This window comes from Rhodnius prolixus, unplaced genomic scaffold, assembly GCF_049639745.1.
Source record: "Rhodnius prolixus isolate KJV_2025 unplaced genomic scaffold, Rpr scaffold_2, whole genome shotgun sequence".
Classification (NCBI taxonomy): domain Eukaryota; kingdom Metazoa; phylum Arthropoda; class Insecta; order Hemiptera; family Reduviidae; genus Rhodnius; species Rhodnius prolixus.
In genome coordinates, this window is record NW_027411592.1 from 40,252,431 (window position 1) to 40,272,644 (window position 20,214).

Here is a 20,214-nt window from a genome sequence, read left to right on the forward strand (position 1 = left end):
TTACCATAGCAAAATTAATGGAAAAATAAGGAATTCTCGTCTAGTTTGACCGAAAATATTAGGATTTCTGCTTCAGTGTATCAACAATTAAGCCATAGGTGGAATGTATGCATAGGGTTGCCGAATTTATATTATGTCTGAAAACTGAATGGAAAAATAATGAATTCCCTTCTAGCTTTGAGCAAATGAAGGATAAATATTGCAAATATTGAATGAAGACAAAAATCTCAATCTTTCCAGTCAAACTAAACGAGAATTCATTATTTTTACCTGCATTATGCAATCGTAAATCCGAATTCAGGGTACTGATTACACAATACACCTGTGGCTTAGTTATCACTACTATAAAGCAGAAACTTAATCGTTTCAGTCAAACTAGGCCAGAATTACTTATTTTTCTATTAATTTTGCAATGGTAATTACAAATTCTGGCTCCCTGTCTGTACAATCCTCTTTTGATTTAGAGTTATTAACACATTGAAGCAGAAATCACAGAATTTCCTGTCTAACTAAACAGGAATTCCTTTACGTCTACTTTGACTAGAGAGATTGAGATTTCTTTATTCAATGTATAAATAAATAAGCCAGACGTGGATTGTAACCACAGGGTTGCCCGAATTTGAAGTTAAGATTGCAAAATTAAATGAAAAGTGAGTTTAATTAGCTGGAAAAACCGAGATTTCTGCTTCAGTGAATTATTAAATACGCCAGAGATGGAATGTATACGCAAAGAAGCCTGACTTTTGAATTACAATTGGAAAATAAGGATTTCTCGTCTAGTTTGACTGCATAGTTTAAGATTTCTGCTACAGTGTAACAATAAATAAGCCAGAAGTGGAATGTATTCCCAGGATAGCTGAATTTCAAATTACTACTAAAAATTTAATGGGAAAATAAGAAATTCTCTTATAGTTTTGAACGAATGAAGGAGAAATATTGAAAAAAGAATAAAGAAAGAAATCTCAACCTTTCTAGTCCATAAAAAAAACAAGAATTCTTAAAGAATATAGATATTTTTCCATTATTCATACAGTCTTAACTTCAAATTCGGGCTACTCTGTGTGTACAATTCACGTCGGGCTTATTTATTAATACACTGAAACAGAAATATCAATTTGTCCAGTCAAACTAGACAAGAACTCCTTATTTTTCCTTTTATTTTGCAATCGTACTTCTAACTAATAGGCGACCCTGTGTGTATAATCGACCTTTGTCTTATTTACTAATACACTGAAGCAGAAATCAAATAGGTTTGTTCAAAACTAGACAAGAATTACATATTTTTCCAATTATTTTGTAATGGTAATTCGAAATTCAGGCGTGAATTGTATTGTACAAACAGGTAATTCCGAATTTAAAGATACAATTGCAAAATAAAAGGAAAAATAAGGAATTCTCGTCTAGTTTGACCAGAAATATTAGGATTTCTGCTTATGTATTTATCCTTTAGCTATAGGTGGAATGTATACACATAGTAGCCTGAATTTCAAATAACATATGAAAAATGAATGGAAAGTAAGGAATAATTGAATAGTTATTCGGGAAGACACGGATTTCTGATTCAGTGGATTAATAATTAAGCCACAGATGAAATATTTACAAAGGTAAGCCTAAAATTTTGAGTTACGATTGGAAAATTAGTGGGAAAATAAGGAATTTTCGTCTAGATTGACAGGAAATATTACGATTTCTGTTTCATTGAATTAATAACTAAGCCAGAGGTGGAATGTATACAAAGCAGGGCCGGCGTCAGCACTCAGCTAACCCGAGCAAGTGGGGACCCACATTGCTTCTAGGGCCCCTTAGTCTGCCTTAAAACGATTGAAAATAAAATGTGTTTAAAGAATATTAATTTTAGAATTTTAAATTTAAAGCCGAGTGAATTTTGACGCCAGACATTTTTTTTTAGTTCGTGAACCTGCAAGGATAAAGAATGTTAATGAATTCCAATCATTGTACGATATTCCTAATTATATAGCTCAATCTAAGGATCAGTTATTATTTAATTACTTCCTCTTACCAGGTAAGGAAAGTGTTACGAATTTTTTATTTCGTGTTTTCACCAGAAATACTGAGATCTCCCGAATCAGAAAAAATCATTTTTTGAAATTTGTCTTTTTCTTTGTGTGAACAGAATATGTTATCTAAAAAAAAAAATCTAAAAGTTAAAAAGCAAAAGCTGAAAAGACTGGGCCTTACCAGAGGACTTGACTGCAACCTAGCTATCCTTAACCGGATTACCTGAATGTAATTTTCACTTTTTTGAGACTTTCTCGAAAATGGTTCAGACAATTTCCTTTAAAGTTTGTAAACAAATTTGTTCTTATGGTGGTCTACAACTTTTATGTGAAACTTTTCCCAAGAAAAGCCCTTCTTGGAAGGAGGGATTGATAAGCTTTGATTTGAGTGCAATACACGGAATTTTATTACAATGGAAGGTTGAATTTATTGCTGACTTTTCGAGTTTGATGGAAATTCCACTACCAGAATCACCTCCTTTACTACTCAGTAAGTAAGTCCACTTGAACAATTCACTTTTTTTGAGATTTTATTAAATGTACATTGAAATATTTTCTTTAAACTTTTTATTCTCATTGCCCTAGAGTTGGTCGACCAGTTTTATTTCAGAAATAACCCAGGAATATTCGGTTAAACAGACTATATTGATAGAAGTGATTTTTTCTCTACCTCTTAAGTATTATTTCAGTTCAATTTACTGACCCTGTTTTTTGTATTATTATAATGTCTTTATAAAAAAATTTTAATTAAATCTTCCTGAACATCTCCTTTATTTTCTGTAAACTCTTCATTTAGATAAGAAGATTTGATTTTAATAATTTTGCTTAGAAAATTTTTTGCGGGCATTTTGAGATGTGTAAAGTCATCAGCTGGAGAACAGTATAAGAAAAGTTCACCCCAGATATATATTTATATATTTTCCAATAAAAAAGTAATTCTATTCGTAAACTAGAAGCAGAAGAATGTGAAAAAAGGAGTATTTCTCGTATGGTGAATACAATCTTTTTCCTAATAAGTCGCATTGTATGTATTACAAGTATTAGAAGCTGGGTGATTAATAACCACCGTACGGCAGATATGGTGCAAGTCATTTGCCTACAAGGGTACTTTATGAGTGAGTGCTTCTGGAGGGGTTGAGTAGGTTACACACCTGTGTAACACCTGCGCTGGGCTGTACCTCCAACAGCGAACACTCATTCTACCACTAGCAATGACGCTGTTTTGAGAGACTGCTGCCCGCTTCAAATATTCCGACCTACCTTCGCACCACATTTCCAATATCTCTGTTATTTCTCAGTTCATATAGTGTTGCTATACTTATATATGTAAGTTAAGTCCATTAAAACACAACAAGATATAAAAGACTAAAGATTGTTTTTTTTGCACACACTTTTTGTTTTATTTTATACTATTTTGTTCACTTAAATAAGTTCACAATCATAGCACATGATTTTCTTGTTTAGTTAAGATTTATTTCTTAAAGCACAAACACTTAAACGGCACTGTAGATCTATATGGTAATTCATGAGCTTAGATTTACTGAATCCAACTTAATTCAAATGATTTCAATTAAGTGAGAACTCAAATTTCGGGGAGTTTGTGAGAAATAAATTTCTCTTTTTTTTTAATGACCGTTAAAACTTTTTTAATGATAATAATTTTTTTACTTTAAAGTAAACTTCTACATTTTAATTATGAATAAACATAAAATAGAACCGTGATCTTAAATTATTCAAATTTTATCTTATCCTTAACACATATTCAGTAATTTAATTTTTATAAAATTGTAGTAAATAGTCTGTTTATATATAAATATATATAAAAAAAACCACTTAATCAAACTTAGAGAAGCATGTAATTGATAGTAGAGAGGAAATGGACGCTGGTACGAGACAGATGCTCTGAGACCATTTGGGTTGTTACCCGCCATTCTTTTTCATAGATGACAGATCTTTTCCGCACAGGCACACATAAATTTTTCTATTTGCAAATTTTCCAAGTTTACTATATCCTTTCAGCTTTTCTAGATACGCTTTAATTATATTATTGTGCCTAATTTGTCATGCAAGTTAGTGGTATGGAAAAACAAACATCTGTATCCGTTGTGCTGTTTCAACTATTTATCTCATTATTATTTATTACTATAAATTAATTTTGGGCACTAAATAATTTTGAAATTTAAAACAGAAAGTGTTATAAGATGCAGTTAATGATCATATTTTATTTGGACCCCCTACGAGTTAATGAGGTTCTGCAACTACTTCCAAAATTTACATTATCTGATTTTATTTCGAACTCCAAGTGGATTTTTTTTTTTAACATATTCAATAAATGACCCAAATGTTTTTTAAAAAAAATGCGAAAGATTGATTTTATTAATCGCAAGGAACAGGTGGATTTTCACTTGCGCCATCTTTTAATGTGTAATACAAAATGGGAAGAAGGGACCTACCTCTAGCTCACCTGATAAATAATGCAGATGACCAGTATCTTGGTCCACTCTCCCCTCCACTCTTTTTGATATTGATCCTAATCCCACTCTGGAACGGATGGTCAGCACCCGGATGACGTCATCTTATCGACCGAACTGACCAACATCCCCCTCGTCTGACCGTTAATGCCTCATTGTCCGCAGTTACCCGATTTCAAAGGTTTTTTTTCTTATTCTAATTGTTTTTTGTTTTTTTAAATTTTTAATCAGTTGAGTGGATGAAAAATCTAATTATTTTTTCTTGGTGTTTCCTACAAACTACAGGAATCCCTTAGATTCACTCAAAAATTCTTCTGATCAATAGATAAGATGCACTTGAAAAAAGTTACTGGAAATTCCAAGACTATATTTCGTAATGACTTTTCAAATCGATTGTGATTGGCATCACAATTATATTATTAATTAGAAAAAAAATTATTTATCGGCATTTTTACTTAATGGACTTGTTTACTTTGAGACTTGTAAATTACTATATCGCAGACTAATGAAATAAACACAAAGCTGTATCAGACTATTGAGATGCTGATGATCTCTGTTTATTGTGAGCATAGACAGCGCACAATTGGCCAAAAAGAATCGTCTGCAAACAATCACACGTATTCTTCTAAATAAAATCGTCACAAAAATTATTCAGTAGGGAGGGATTTCCACAGAAACGACTTTAATCAAATGTACACATTTATTTCAACCTTTTTAGAAGGGGAGGTTTCACTTATTAGACTTAAGGGGAAGGCACAATAAGCCTCTTGTGGCTGCGGTGCCGTGGGAGTAGGGTCCCGCCGCGTCATTTCAAAATCTAAAAATCTAGACATTTATTTGCCGAATTCTGTTAGAGTTCTACAGTTAATAAGGCCACTGTGCCCCACTACTTCCTGGACTAATTAAAGCTTTTCTTAGAAAAATGTTTCAAATAAAAGTCATAAATATCTTGTATAAATCTACATGAAACAACAAGCTTACGAAGTTAAAAGCAAAACGTTGGAGCTGTTTTAGATTGAATCCAATCTCCTCAAAACTGAAAAATCGAATCAGTTCAGCACTTGAGCCAAAAGGCATATTAACGGGAACCATGGTGCGAGATGAAATAGAAGATTTGAACTTTTTGCTATTTCCAGTTCGTGAGTAATGCTGACCCCCCACCTCAGTGTGTGAGTGAGAGAGAGATATCTGTTTGTAAATGGGATTAGGTCAGCTCAGAACGGACTTTTTCCATTTAATATACCAAATAATAAATTTGCACAGTCGCAATACTTTCTTATTTCTGCGAAATATGCAGCTTCTTAAATTTCTTTATAATAAATAACTGTTCGGATTACATCATCTTGTAATCAACAAAAAGATCTCAAGCAAATTGAAGTGTGGCTTTATGAAGCGATTTTTTTTTTTTTTGTAGAATTGGAGACTTTCACGAAAATGGCTCCTTAGTTATTTTAAACTTACACTATTTTCCGCTGGGCGCCGCGATAGCCGAGCTTGAAAATTAAGATGAATTGTAGTAATTGGTTCGATTCCGGTCTAAACTTTGGATTTTATTCAACGATTTTTGCGAAATTTTAGTAGAGTATGTTTTCTAGTCGCCTCCGTCAACGTCCCTAATTTGAGAGTTGGACGTAAAGCTCGCCTGATACTAGTTTAAAAGACTGCCCTGATCACAGGCAAGATTTATTATTGTTATTATTATTATTATTTCGTAATGGAACATATGAGACGAATTTACGGAACCCAAAATGGAAGTAAATTTGATAACAGAAAATGCATTTTTTCAGAATGGTTTTCTGAATTGTCTAGTAACGGCTTCAACATTTTTTTCGTTTACCTTCATTAACAAATTTTGGAAGCGCTAGGTATAATTTGAAAACAGATTTCTTAATTAGACGGTAGTGCTGCAAGATGTTGTATAGTGTAATTACGTATTTAGTTACTTGAAAAGTCACTTATGGTAGGCCTCACTAACTATCTAAGCAAAACTAATAACTTACAGCAATATTCAGTGTAATTAGAAATTCAGGGAATAGTTTTCATACCAAATTTTTTCGATTGTTTACCCAACATATCAATCTCCATAAACCCAAAGAACGTTAAGGGCTCCCCCTATAGTGAATACTCACTTTCTAACATTTTCCAGATAAATTTGATATTCGAAGTGCATGTGCTACTTCACACCGTTGGATTTCCTTTCTTATTCAGCATCAAATTCATCCCAAAATTCTCAGCAAATTATCAAACATCTTTAAAAAAGTTATATTATACTTCCTTCTCCAGCCTGAAATAATTTTGCAAACAATTAACAAAATCTAAATTACAATATATATTTAATCTCAGATACATTTAATACATCTATTTATATCTGTTAACAATCATTTATAAATAAATGATGAAATACATTTATGACTCTTATCCATTGAAAATGCTTTCTAACCGAAATCTTTAAAAATAAAATTCAACCACAAACAAAAGTGGACGATTCTAAACCTATGAGTACCTAAGCAGTCAGGGCAGAACTTGTTAACAATGTTGAATATTATAATTGTTAATAAGCATAAGTTCTGAAGATGACAGTCCTTAGGTCGAAAACTATTAAAAGGTTCCACTAAAAAAAAAGCAGGTATAAAACAAGAGTTATAATATTCCTCAAAAATCAAGAAGTTTTTGTTTTCATCTCGCCTAATGTTTTTATTGTTTTCAATATTAAAACAAAAATTTTCAATAGAAAGTAGAAAAAATAATATTTGAGAAAGACATGCCATTTGACCTGAGCTAGAAGTCTCATTGAACCTTGCAACAGAATGAATCACTGTGACCTTGGGGTAGGTGCCATTCACTATATACACGGAGAAATGATTAACCCTAGGTGAGCAGCGGATAAAAATGCTCTATTTTAATAAAGCTGTTTTGTGTATCTCTTTAATTAACTCACTAATCAAACTTATCAACCCTATCGAACTTTAAAACAATTTTTACATCCAAAGTTTTTTACTTACTTGCCGCTATTTAATCTAATTAATTTATTTGATGCAGGATATAATATCGATGAACAATGTTACGGTTGGACCCAAAACACTGCAAGATTTCAATAACTTTACCCTTCACAGTATGTTCGGTTTTTATTACTCTGTACGATTTCGGATTTTCATCCAATTTTAGAGACGGTGTGCAGGTTTGTGTTGAGAAATTTGACTTGAATCTTTTTTTTACGAAACTACCACAAAATCTTATCCCTACTTGGACAGTTATCATTATGCTTAGCGAGCTATCTACCGGAAAAATAAACAATCACTTTTACTATGTTTCACCTAGCTGGAATTGACTTTAGAATATTTTGATTAATAAAGATAGTTGATATGTGGTTCAGGTGCCATCGTTGGACCTAACATATCACTTTTTGGAGGGAGAGGTGATAAACTTCTATCTAGTGCTACTACTTTTTAAATTGTAAGTTTAGAGAAAATTAAATACATAAACTTCGGTAAGAGCATTTTTTCTGAGTGTTAACAGATTCTATTGTTATTATTATTATTTATTCAGATACTTATGTACACAATAAGCAAATGAAATGAACAATGCAATTTGTAAGAAGTGAGAAGCAGGAGGAGAGTGGCTACTTACTGACAGCAAAAGAAATCTCACTGAAAAAAACGAGACAATGGGAGAGTACAGTATGGTATTTCTGGCATTTTTCCTTGCCAGCTATGAAAGGAATGTTGAGTCCGGTGTATATTGTGGAGGGCCTAAATTGGAGTAGGTAGTTTTTATGCAAAACGAACTAGCAAAAAACTTTTAGTGAACCAATCATTTAGGAATCTTCAAAATACTTGATTATTTCATAACATGAAAGAGTAACGAATTTAATTCTTAAATATTTCAAACTAAAAGAAGGTGGAGAATAAAGTTTCATTTAACTTAATTTATTAAAAATAAATAAAAATAGGAATATTACAAGATTCTATTGAAGATAAGTTCCTTACTTACTTTATATTAAAAAAAATTACGTGAATGGAACATTTTCTATTTAGACTTTATAGCTCCCTGATATAAGAATATTTATTCTCTGATTCCCACATTTTTAAACATCTCTGGACTTCTATTACTGAGTCACCCATGTGGAATGCGTTATTTTAATCATCCGGAAGTTGGAAAGCTATTTTTAATGTCAAATAACATTAACCTAATTGCTCGAATACTGTGTCCAATTTCGCAAAAAACTCACTGCAAAATGTATGTATATATTGTTTTTTAAAAAAGAGGAATTTTATTGTAATATTATTATATTTCGCTGAGAGGTCAACTGAATGCTAAAGTTTCGTTGGAAGTAAACTCTGTTACAATTTTAGTAGTCTTGATCTTTTTCTGCAGACAGAATCGTTAACATTAAAGTAAACTAAGCACTTTTTAACTTTTACACAGTTGATTTTATCAAATTAAATTATAGTTTTTAGTGTGAAATTTCTAGGTAAACTAGAAAAAGATTTTTATTTCTTCAAAAAAAAAGTAACGCGTGTTTGGCAATCTTAATGTTTAGGGATTAAGCCAACTGGGTTCGAAAAACTATCTGTTCCAGGAGTATCCGCTCTTTTAGTTTTGGGGGGGATAAATCTTTAGGATAACGAAGTCCGAACATAATTTTGCAGAGCACGTTATTCCAATTTATTGCGACCTATTTTCCTCTCTTTGTAATAACTCTTTATATCTTACTTAGTTCTAATGTCTTTATATCCTATATCTTTATATCATAAAAACTTGCACATTGTCGCTTCCGATACTGTGGTTTCAGACAAAAATCAGAAAGCGATTTTTTTTTAATAGTTACAAAGATTCTTTTATAAATTTTGTATTTGATTTACCTAACTAATTTCCTATTTTTTTTTATGTAAAATATGTTACCACGCATATTAATTTTTGGGGTATACTGAAAAAATATTAGTAGCTATTCCTTTTGTCTACGTAGAATTAATTTCATAAAAATCTGTTATGACAATCACACGACTATCTCGTGGTACAATTCTCTGATGTATACAATTTATACAAACTTGGAATTTTAAAACAGATTTAATTCTTACTACCACATACAATTTTTAAAATTCTACATGCCACAGAGTGATACCAGAGGGAGTTCTACCGCTATCACTACCCAGAACTGTCCCAAAACAAATTCTCTAAACGGGGATTTGTCAGAATCGAAAAACTGCCCAATAACAATATCTTTTCTCACTTAGTACAGTACGAGCAAGTAAAAAGTGATGAATTCTCTCCATGTATCTGTTGAGCGGTTTTAATCAATAAGATACAGGCAAACCTTAGCCTCTCCGAAAAGATATTCTGAGTGCGCGTTTTTAAACGGGTAAAATAAGATAAAAATGAGAGGACAGGCATTCTTTGGTGGCAAAACTTCTCAGGTACGTAATCTATCACTTGGGTATGCATGGCAGTTTCCTCATTTAGATGTGGTACTGCCTGTAACATTCCTCGGCATACAATTTCTTATTCGGTCCTTGTGAATGAATAAAAAATCCATTAGAGTGCTATCATAAAAGTACTGACTTTAAATAAATAAAAAAACTAATGTTTTTGCGAGATTGTTATCACAAGCACGATGTGAACTGCAAAATTCCCATATTATTACACATTTCATTACATCTATTTTTACCAATTGGAAAATTGATCTCCTACAACTATTATCACTGACTCCTCTCGGATACCTGTTATTTTTTCACGGGTGGCTCAAAGAATAAATACGGAGCAGGATGTGTTTTATACGAATTAGCAACCAGAAATGAAATGGAAGTAAAAGTGGAATTCACTTCCACTTTTACTTCAAAATCTCTTGTGATAAAAGAGATCGTCAAATATGTGGAAGACCATTTTAAAAATTCTTTGAGAGTTACTTATTTAACAGATAATTGATCAAGCTTTCGGAATCTAGCAAAAACATCTATCCTCAACATTATGAATCGAGAAAATGATATCTCACCAGCATCTCGATGAATATATGTATACACATCTTTGGAATGGTCGGTTTAGTCATAACTTAATGGTGATATAAATGATTATTTATTTATTATAAGTAGATATATTATGGTAGAATTTGGTAGAAATACAAGCTTTAAATTTCTTTCATTTGAATAGTTTTGCAAGCGTGGACTTGAGAGCTATTTCGGTTTGTGCTTATACTATTAATAAAGTCACTGTCTGTATAATTTGAAACACAAATTTATTAAAAATTTCAAATCTAAACATTTGTGGAATGTTCAGTATTTTTTTGTTTTGTTTTTTGTTTCCGCAATTTTAATTGAATAGTACCGAAGTAGAAATAAAAACTACTTTAATTTTTGCCAAGTGAATTTTTTTGTTTTTGTTTTAAGGGGAGTAGATTTTAGGAAATAACTGCAACAATTATCTTTAATTATACTGGCTCATTCTCTAATCGATGTTTCACTTCGAGCTTATCTGCACGTGACCAAAATGCCAACATGAAATAATCACGGGATGACCATCTGTAACTGAACTATCTAATTGATTTAGATCGCAACATGCGGCCAAAATCATTAAAAAAAAAAGACAAGGAAGAAACATCTGCACATCTTTTTCCACGACTCTATTTGATAAAAATTCTTAATTTTTGGAATTTTTTGTCCCACTTGGTAATTTCATTAAGTAGGATAAATATAGGTAAAAAGGAAACGTATTATGGGAATCTATTTGTGACTCAGAAGGTCCGAGTGGCACCTGTGACCCTTGGAGCCTAACAAATTTCCAAGTTTAGGATTAGCAACAGATTCTAGAAACATTCTCTGTTAAGCATAAGTTGTTTACGTATAATAATACCATACCTATTTCCGTCCACTTTTCTACAAAATTGATCTTAATCGCTTTGAAGAATTTTGGCGATCTACCTTCTCTTTCTAACTTGAAGTCAGCTTCATCTTGTTGCAAAACCATTCGACACTAGCTGCACCGTAGCATTTACAGTTTTCGCATCAATGCTCTACAATTCTAAAAAACACACTATCAACTCCTAAGCATAAAAACTTTTGAAAAGCTATCGATCGAATACTTTATGAAAGCCATGTAGATTTTAATTTAGTAACCGTTACTTTTATTTATTTATTGTGTAAGTATATTATGAAGAGTTGTAAAAAAATTTTCTAAACCACAGTTGTAGTGTCAGTATTTTATCATGAAGGTAAGCCTGCTTTTTTCTGAACGGTTTTCGCAAATATTGATCCTTGATTGGAATCCTAATTCAATATTATTTTTTAACCTTTTTTTTTTATTAATCAAAATGAATACCTCTTCGCTTTTTAAGATTTTATTGAAAAGATAGTACTAAGGAATCCTCCGGAAGTTTTAAGTAATCGTTGAATAATCGCATTGTAATAAAAGAGTTTACAATAAGGGTAAATTCTAAGAAAATATTTATGTATTAAAACTGTCCGATAGGACATTGTATAAGTGTTGACCATAAAAACTACATTAAAAAGCGTAATTCTGAAAACTCCAACTTTGATATAACTGTGTATTATAGATAAGCTCTGCTTTTTATTTGTATTCAGTTTTTAGATTCAAGCGTCTCTAAGATGGAATCTACTTACCATACCATACTATCACTGTCTCTTGCAAAGATTTCCCTGAAAATTTATTTTATACATATTCGTAGGGAGTTGATACGTCATGCCTCACCATTCAAGCATGCAAATATTTATTGTGGTAAAGCTATAAAAATTAAAAAATATTTAATTTTTTTATACCACTGAATTTTTAAAAGAAAAATAGGTAATCGAGAAAATTATATCTTTCCAGCATCTTGATGGATATATGTATGTATACACATCTTTGGAATGGTCGGTTCAGTCATAACTTAATGGTGATATAAATGAGTAAACTCTATGTTGAAAATTTGGACATATAAATGCACAGCGCGTCTAGAAGTTTAAGGAGACGTTTGGAGAGGTAAAAAGAATTGGGTGTTTTCGTACGTGCTTTTACAACCATATTTCACTATCCCAAAAAACTATGTATTATTACGTTGCGGTCTAATACGTTAAAATTCTCATTAAAATTAGTTAAAATACGCATGAGTTTGTCAGTAAGCGTGTGAAGAAGATACGTTGTTGGTTTGCCTAAGTGTGTTTTGTCAATTAATTAGTGATTAAATCAGGGCGCTTATCTTGTCAGAGTAAATGGCTAGAACGGATGAAGAGTAGGTCGATATGCAGAACACCAGCGATGAGAATGGGTCCAACGTTCGCGCGTAGTCCTTTGTCCCTCACTCTGTCAAGACTATCGATTTTATCCATTTCGTATTGTGGTTCGCGATAGAAGAGCCGTCCAAGCCTGACATTAATTTATTGCATCAAATATATATACATGCACACTTATATACATATATACGAGTATACATTAAAAAAATTTACCATTTCTTCAGAAAAAGTGAAATATATGTATGTCGAACTTACTATCTTCATTTGTAATATAAAGTAAACGGCATTTTTTACTGGTACTAGTAAATGTTACTTTTCTCATCTCCCTGTAGTAAATTTTTAAATTTTTTTATACCACTGAATTTTTAAAAGAAAAATAGGTAATCCCAGTGTAAACTCTATGATAGAAACGCAATACTTCCACTTATTTTAGTGCTTAAAGCAAGAAATCAAAGTGCATAATATATAAATGCAAAAATAAAGTGTTAAATTCAAGTTTGTCAAATATTTCCTGGTTCCCTCCATATTCTAATGATATCTTTCTTTTCACTTTCCGTTTTCTAAATTTGCTTATGACTTGAGGTAAAATTTTCTTATTTTCATAGCACTTCTTAAAGAACTAACCTGTAAATTTTAATCAAACGGATTTTTCAAACACATTTAATTCTTATTCACATTATATAGTTTGTTACAGTGTACATTACAAGTTAAAGAAAACAATGGAAAAAAGCAAAAAATAAAAACTAAAAAATGTGCTCTGATGGGTTATTGATATGGAAAAAGCTTCTAGTGTGCAACAGTAACAGTCAATACATTGCGATTTTCGTATTGACCACGAACTATACAGACACCAATTTGTAAAAACATTTTTTTGGTACTTCAAAACAAATTTTTCTAGTGAAAACAATTTGAATATTCTTAACGATCACATAATTCTTTTTTTTTTTTAGTAAGAAAAAGCAAAAAAGTGAAAAAATTATTCTGCAAATTTGTTAGAGGAATTTTCTTTGCTAAATTACAGCCAGTTCCCTCAAATAAAATTTACAGTCTGGCATTCTGTGATTTATTTAATTTTATTTTTGAGCTGAAGTGTATTACTTGTTAATTGTTGGTCTGACGAGACTTCTAAACGGTAGCTCTGTTTGAAAATTTGACATAGAAATTTTTACCCAATACTTACTACTAATAAGAGAAATTAAAAATTTAGGATGAAAAACTTACACGATTTTCCCTCATAGTCACTATTATAATTTTCAATTTCCAAATTTTCTCGAAACCAAACAAAACAGTCTTTCTTCTTCATTCATCACCTAATTTTCAGTTGGCATTTTAATATGGCGGGATCGTAGTTCAAATTTCGCACTATCCGCTTCATTACTAACCCAGCGAACTTTTATTTTTTTATTTTCAATCTATTTTATATCAATCTATTCGTTTGTTTGTCCAGATATGGCTATGGTGTCAGCCACACAGATGGAATCGAACGTGGATGTAGAGTTGACCAGCCTCAGTTGGCTTCACAATCTGAACATAATGCCTCCAGCTCTTCCCACGCCACCTACATCACCTAAACCACCAAAGAAATCACCTGCCTTGAAACTTACACTAAGTATGCAATTTTTCTTTTTGATTCTATTATTTTGATTAATTATTCCAGAATTGTTATTTAATTACATTTTCGATTCATCCAAAAGTTTCATTGTAAAAGAAAAGTACAAGATCATTCATTTGTTGCAGATCCCTCCATGGCAGAAGAATACCGAACATGTGGAGATAAGAAACCACCTTTTTCCTATGCAACGTTGATATGCATGGCAATGCGAGCAAACAAAAACAAAATGACTCTATCAGCTATATATGCTTGGATTAAGGAAAATTTCCTTTATTATCGCCATGCAGATCCTAGTTGGCAAGTGAGTTTTAAATTATGAATTGTGAATATTTTTATTATAAAAATTAGATATTTTTACTTTAATTTATTTTAAAAACTTGTTTTATTTATTTTTAGAATTCTATTAGACATAATCTGAGTTTAAATAAATGCTTTGTAAAAGTGCCAAGAAACAAGGATGAACCTGGAAAGGGTGGTTTTTGGAAACTTGATATGGAGAGATTAGAAGAAGGACAAAGGAATAGAAAAAGACTAGGTAAGAGAGTGAATAAAATAGTATTGTCAACAAAATACAAGCACACCCTTCTCACTAAAGACCGATTTCTTCCTTTGAACGCATTAGCACTGATATAGTGCAGAGGTTGATGCCCTACATTTTGAAGTTCTGTTCGCCTAATAGTTAATTTTCTTTACTTCTTTCTTGTAGCTCTTTCTTAAACAAAACAAGATCTTATTTGTTAGTTTCAGTAAATATTTCACATTACTACACATTTTTTCATTAAAAAAAAAATTGTTCTTCAAATGACCACCTTCATTGATCAAGGAGAATTTCGAGCTTATTGAACTTCAATTTTATTTTCCTTCCTCTCTCTCTCTCTTTTCGGAATGCCGTTCATTCTTGTTTTTATTATCTTTCCTTTTTAGCACAATTGATGTCTTTTAAGTTTTTTGACAGAATGACCAAGGTAGCAAAATCGATGTGTTTGTTATCGCCTCCCTTTTATTTTATATTATTAAGGCTCTTTTTAAAATGTATTATTTTATTGCTATTACTACGTTTGTTTAGAAGGAATGTAAGATATATATATATATATAATTTTTTTTTTTTTTTTTTGAGAATGAAGCATATTCTTGATGTTAACCAAAATTTACTTACAACTTTTTACAGTAATATTTTTTCATAATTTTTTTATTTTATTAATACTTTAAAACTTTTTCACACTCGTGTTAAGAATCGATTTTATCATCAATGGAGTAAGCTTGATGGCTTGATATAATTATAGATTGCAAAGGCTAAAATTGTAGTGGGAGTTGAGTTGGCCTGAGAAAATAGCATTACTTTTTTTAAATAAAATAAAGATTTACAATTTCTGTAGTTATTATGATGTTATAGGGTGATGTTACACTAAATTTATGATGTTATAGGAAGTAGCGGGCTGTCGAATAGAAGAGTGAACAGGCCGAAAAGGAAACCAGTAGATGCAACGATGCCTCAACAGCAAAAAGATATAGTAGTTGATGTAACAACCACGTCATTTGAAGGACCAAATGTTATTGTTGAATCATTAATGCCGGATATAATCAGCCCAGAAGACGAGCTCACCACCATGATTCTTGGCAATGTCAACTGGGATGATTCTCAATTAGAACTACTTCATTCATTATTGGATACGCTTTGAACATCTAAAACGCATGTTGACCACTTTAACTTTATAATCTCATACATGTGTGCTAAACAGATAATGTACAAACAATTTATTTGGATCAGTTTGATTCTGAAAGATTCAGGAAATTTAAGCAGGTCACCGGTGGAAAATCTGTCTAAAAGTAAAGACTGTCAGAAGAATAATACACTATCACGTATTATGAACTCGCAATTAACAACTGTATTTCCAGACCTCTAACAATCCTTAAGAAAATTAGTTGAGATTTTTTTCTAATAGCCTGCTTTTTTTGTTTTGCTATCATCATAGGACGATCACCCATGTGTACCTTAATGATCGGAGCGGCGTCAAGGATTAATGTAGAGATAGACTCATAATCTGAATATAAGTGGATAAGTTAACAGCATTGTGCAATGACCACTGCAAGTCGATTGTCATAAAATAAAACAGGATATTAAATGAAATCGGTCAAGAGTTAATTGAAGACTTATGATGGATGACATTTTTTAAAATTTTTATAATCCGCTGATTTTATAAATTACTCAAAAAACTTACAAGTTATAAAAATTATTACCGACGTAGTATAAACTGCTTAAATTTCCGATTCTCAGAACGGTAGAAATCAATTAATCATATTAGATATTAAAACCTTCGCATTACGAACTTATATTGATAGATTTTTTTTTGCCACAAGCTTTCTAAATGAAAATCTTTTAAAATCATATGTTATTCATCACATCAATGGTCATAATTCAATTGTAAAAATTCTTTCTCCAAATTCATTGATGGAATTTATGAATTTGAAAGTGCATATTGAGGTTATCAGTCGCGAAGTGGAGAGAACAATCTTTTAATTTGTCAATTAACGAGGAAAAAATAAGATCAGCATGTTTTAAAAACTTTAACATAATTGTGACCATGTTTTCCATTTCTCAAGTGAAATTCTGAATTATTTACTAATTAACTCTTTAGATTTTCATGGCGTTAGCTCAAATAAACATCTTTAAATGCTGATTACACTTTCTTCCTAGATAGCTTGGGCAATTACTAGATGGTGGGAGGTCCCTTGGGGTGTTAAGGAAAAATATTTGGCACCAGGATTCCATCTGCCGACTCCTACTCTTATCTTGATAGTCTGGATGGATAAATTACCAGGTATTGGAGGGTGTACATTCTCTCTATTGCGTATATTGCATTGATGCTAGTAATAAGTCGTTAACTCTAACAACTGGCTCCTTGAGGTCCCTAGGGAGCCTGGGTAGTCACCCAAGTTGGAAGGATGAAGATAATCCCTCCCATCTCTCTTAATATGTGGGGATGCTTTAGGAAGGAGAAATACCTGACAACCAGCTCCCCTCTTCCAAATCTTCCGTGGAGAAAATGGAGCTGTTTAAACTGGCAGAGACATCCTCAGAACATCCGAGGTATAATGGCATCAGAGAGTAACCGCTGCTTTCCTACCGTTCATCCTAAACTTCCTTGAAGAACTTGGATGACTAATAGATAGAGAGGACACCCCACTTAGAATCTTCACAATGTCTTAGAACGCATTGAAGGGGAGGGATGTTGTTGCTGAGTGATTGTTTTCCTTGCTGCTGACACTCCGCTTCTCTTAGAACTTCCCCAGAGAAGCTAGATGAGTTGTTTCATTACTTACTGGTGCTGTAGAATTTCACCTGGCACCAATGGAAGCCACAACAGTTATATTTTGAACGAAATGTGTTCACTCCAATAACAAAAAATGACAAGCCTTTTGATTTTATACTTTGGCCCTCTATGATAATAGAGAAAATTTCTTCTTAATTGAATGACTGGATAAATTGATAAATTATTGTTTGGCGTAGATTTGTATGGCAATGACTGCAAGTCTACTAAAAGATATATTATGGAGCCCTTAGTGATCAGAAAAAATTGATATGTGCAATGGGCATATATTTGTGATATTTTGCTAGTGTTCGCCTGTGGGTTCATTGAACACATCAACAACCTCTGCATGCTCTATGTTTATTGAGTGAGAGCTGGATTGCAATGTAAGCTTTTTTTTTTGTGTTTATGAATATTGTATTTTAGATTAATGAATACCCGCCGGATCCCAAGATTCCTGAAAAAGACCAGTCCAGATCCCCCAGGGGATAAGTTTGTTTTTGAATTTTAAACATTTTTATTTTACTAAAATAAAATTAATTTTTTGCCCATCTACCGGGTTTTGGGCTTGCGTCTCTCTTCTTGAACCTACAGCTTTGATAAACATTGCATTATGCTCAGAATATAAGTACATGCACAATCGAAGGATTATGCCTGAGACATATGTACATATATGCTAACATTTTTCTGCAATTTTAACGGATGTGAAGATTGAATTGCTATAGTCATTTTGTTGTTTATGATTTTTATATTAATATTTTCTATGATATAAAAACTGTTAATTTTCTAGGAGGTAAAATAAAATAGAAGAAGATGTATCTTTATAGGAATATTTTCGTCTCAAGAACAGAGATTGAAGATAAATAATATTGGCCATTAACTCGAAACTTAATACTATCCAATGAACATATATAGGTAATGCAAAGGTTTTATATTTATTAAAAAATCATATATGTAGTGGCAAAAAATTATAAAAAAACAAACAAAAAGCAATATTCCAGCATTTCAATGAAATAAGAATGCCTTAAATTTTTCTTTCGATTGAAAACTTAAAATTATAGATGAAATATTAAAGTATTCTCTACATAATTATAAATTTAATTAGTTGTTGCTCAACATTTCACATTTCCGTCCAATTAATGTGATAAAAATAATATTACCGTCCATTTAAGGCTTTTTATAAAAAATTAAATAAAATGCAATTGTGTGCATTTTTATTTATTTAATTTTGTTAATAAGTTATAAATTGATTTGTCTAAATTAGGACTTCTGGTGTGAAAAGAAATAATTGAAATATGAAAAGTTTTATGAAAGTACGTAATAGTAGGAATTATTTTAAAACGTAACCATAGACTTAGGAAAATGTATTTTTTTAAGCACTCGTAGTTTACAGTTACATAAACATCAAAAAAAATTTAATATCAACTTTTAGAATAATATCATCCACGAGAAAATGCACAACGAAATTCAGTGTGATTTTATGTTTCAAGGACCTCGTAGTGTTATTTACGCATAAAGCACATTTATGTGTGATGTAACAATTTACTAGATTTATATTTACTTTAGTGGTTCTTAATACCAAAAATTGTCTGAATACTGTTCTGGATTTTTGGCGAACATGTTCTTTTTTAAAACAATTATCACTCGTATGGAATTATATTTCTCCCTCCCCTAATCCAGAACAAAATTTAAACCAATCATTACTTGTAAAAGTTGTGCTTTTACTCTTTTGAATTAATTAAACTATTCCCCTTAAAAAAAAAACAGTGAAATTTTCATAATTTCTCACCTAATATTACTGTATGTATAATTTTTATTTTTGTGTATTCGCGTAAGAATTAAAATTGAAATTTTTTGAATGTACATATTGTATTATTACTATTTTTATTGTAAATGTTATAATTCTTCCTCTAGTCATGTATGAAATAATTTTTTTTTAAATTGTTTTCCTTGTTATTTTTGCAGAAAATGTGTAATCTTAAAATTGCCTGTATTTTCAACTGAGACACAGGACAATTTAGACAATTTGTATTTAAATAAATAATTTTAAAACAGTTATTGGTTTCAATTTTCCTCTGTTTTATTTTTTAGAAATGTAAATCTGTATTCAAATAAATTTTAAAATATATTATTTTACTATTACTTGGTAATGTTTGGTCCGCATTATGGTAGTCAGATAATTTCCCTAACTAATTCATTTAATGATCATTCACTGGTTTTTTGTCGTCAACCCCTTTCAGAATATCTTTAAAATAATATATCGTCAACTAGCGTAGTATCTGCCTAGAAATATATTTATCATGAGCACTTTTTGATCAAAGAACTACCACTATGAAAAAGTACCTATGGGTGAATTTCTTAAAACAGTGAACCACAAAATAAAACATTTTCGAAGAACCCCTTTAGTAATACAGAAAGCATGCACAGTATTGGTACAAGAACTTTAAGAACTTGTTTAGGAAAAAAATATATGCTTCAGAATGTTAAGATCTTAATCTGAATTATTTATAAATATTGCATACTAGAGCAATGGATAACCCTTTCTTTTAAATACTCTTGAAATTTATGTTTTTATGTGATGGTTTA

General features: G+C 31.3%; 1 protein-coding gene and 1 long non-coding RNA gene across 3 annotated transcripts in view; one reads left to right on the top strand and one right to left on the bottom strand.

Moving 5' to 3' along the window:
* LOC141449643 (uncharacterized) overlaps window positions 1-14,069 on the bottom strand; it is a 19,719-nt gene extending 5,650 nt beyond the window's left edge. Inside the window, exons 1-2 of the long non-coding RNA XR_012455628.1 lie at window positions 13,930-14,069; window positions 6,619-6,773 (exon numbers count right to left, since the gene is read on the bottom strand). This is a non-coding gene — a long non-coding RNA (uncharacterized lncRNA). The remainder of the gene's footprint in view (window positions 1-6,618; window positions 6,774-13,929) is intronic.
* LOC141449638 (forkhead box protein J1-B-like) lies at window positions 3,177-19,686 on the top strand. 2 transcript variants are annotated; one of them, XM_074119236.1, is made up of 5 exons: window positions 3,177-3,344; window positions 14,156-14,317; window positions 14,446-14,621; window positions 14,717-14,855; window positions 15,746-19,686. In XM_074119236.1, exons 2-5 carry the CDS (start codon window positions 14,158-14,160, stop codon window positions 15,997-15,999), a joined length of 729 nt encoding a protein of 242 aa, XP_073975337.1. In that variant the 5' UTR covers window positions 3,177-3,344; window positions 14,156-14,157; the 3' UTR covers window positions 16,000-19,686. The 2 variants fall into 2 exon arrangements, with proteins under 2 accessions (XP_073975337.1, XP_073975338.1); XM_074119237.1 differs by lacking the exon at window positions 3,177-3,344 and having other exon boundaries at window positions 13,991-14,317.
* Window positions 19,687-20,214: the final 528 nt, after the last annotated feature.

Coding starts and splice junctions, on each gene's coding strand:
- LOC141449638 (XM_074119236.1), top strand. CDS start 14,158: ATGGCTATGGTGTCAGCCACACAGATGGAATCGAACGTGGATGTAGAG. Junction 14,622..14,716: donor ATGCAGATCCTAGTTGGCAA/GTGAGTTTTAAA, acceptor ATTTATTTTTAG/AATTCTATTAGACATAATCT. Junction 14,856..15,745: donor AAGGAATAGAAAAAGACTAG/GTAAGAGAGTGA, acceptor ATGATGTTATAG/GAAGTAGCGGGCTGTCGAAT.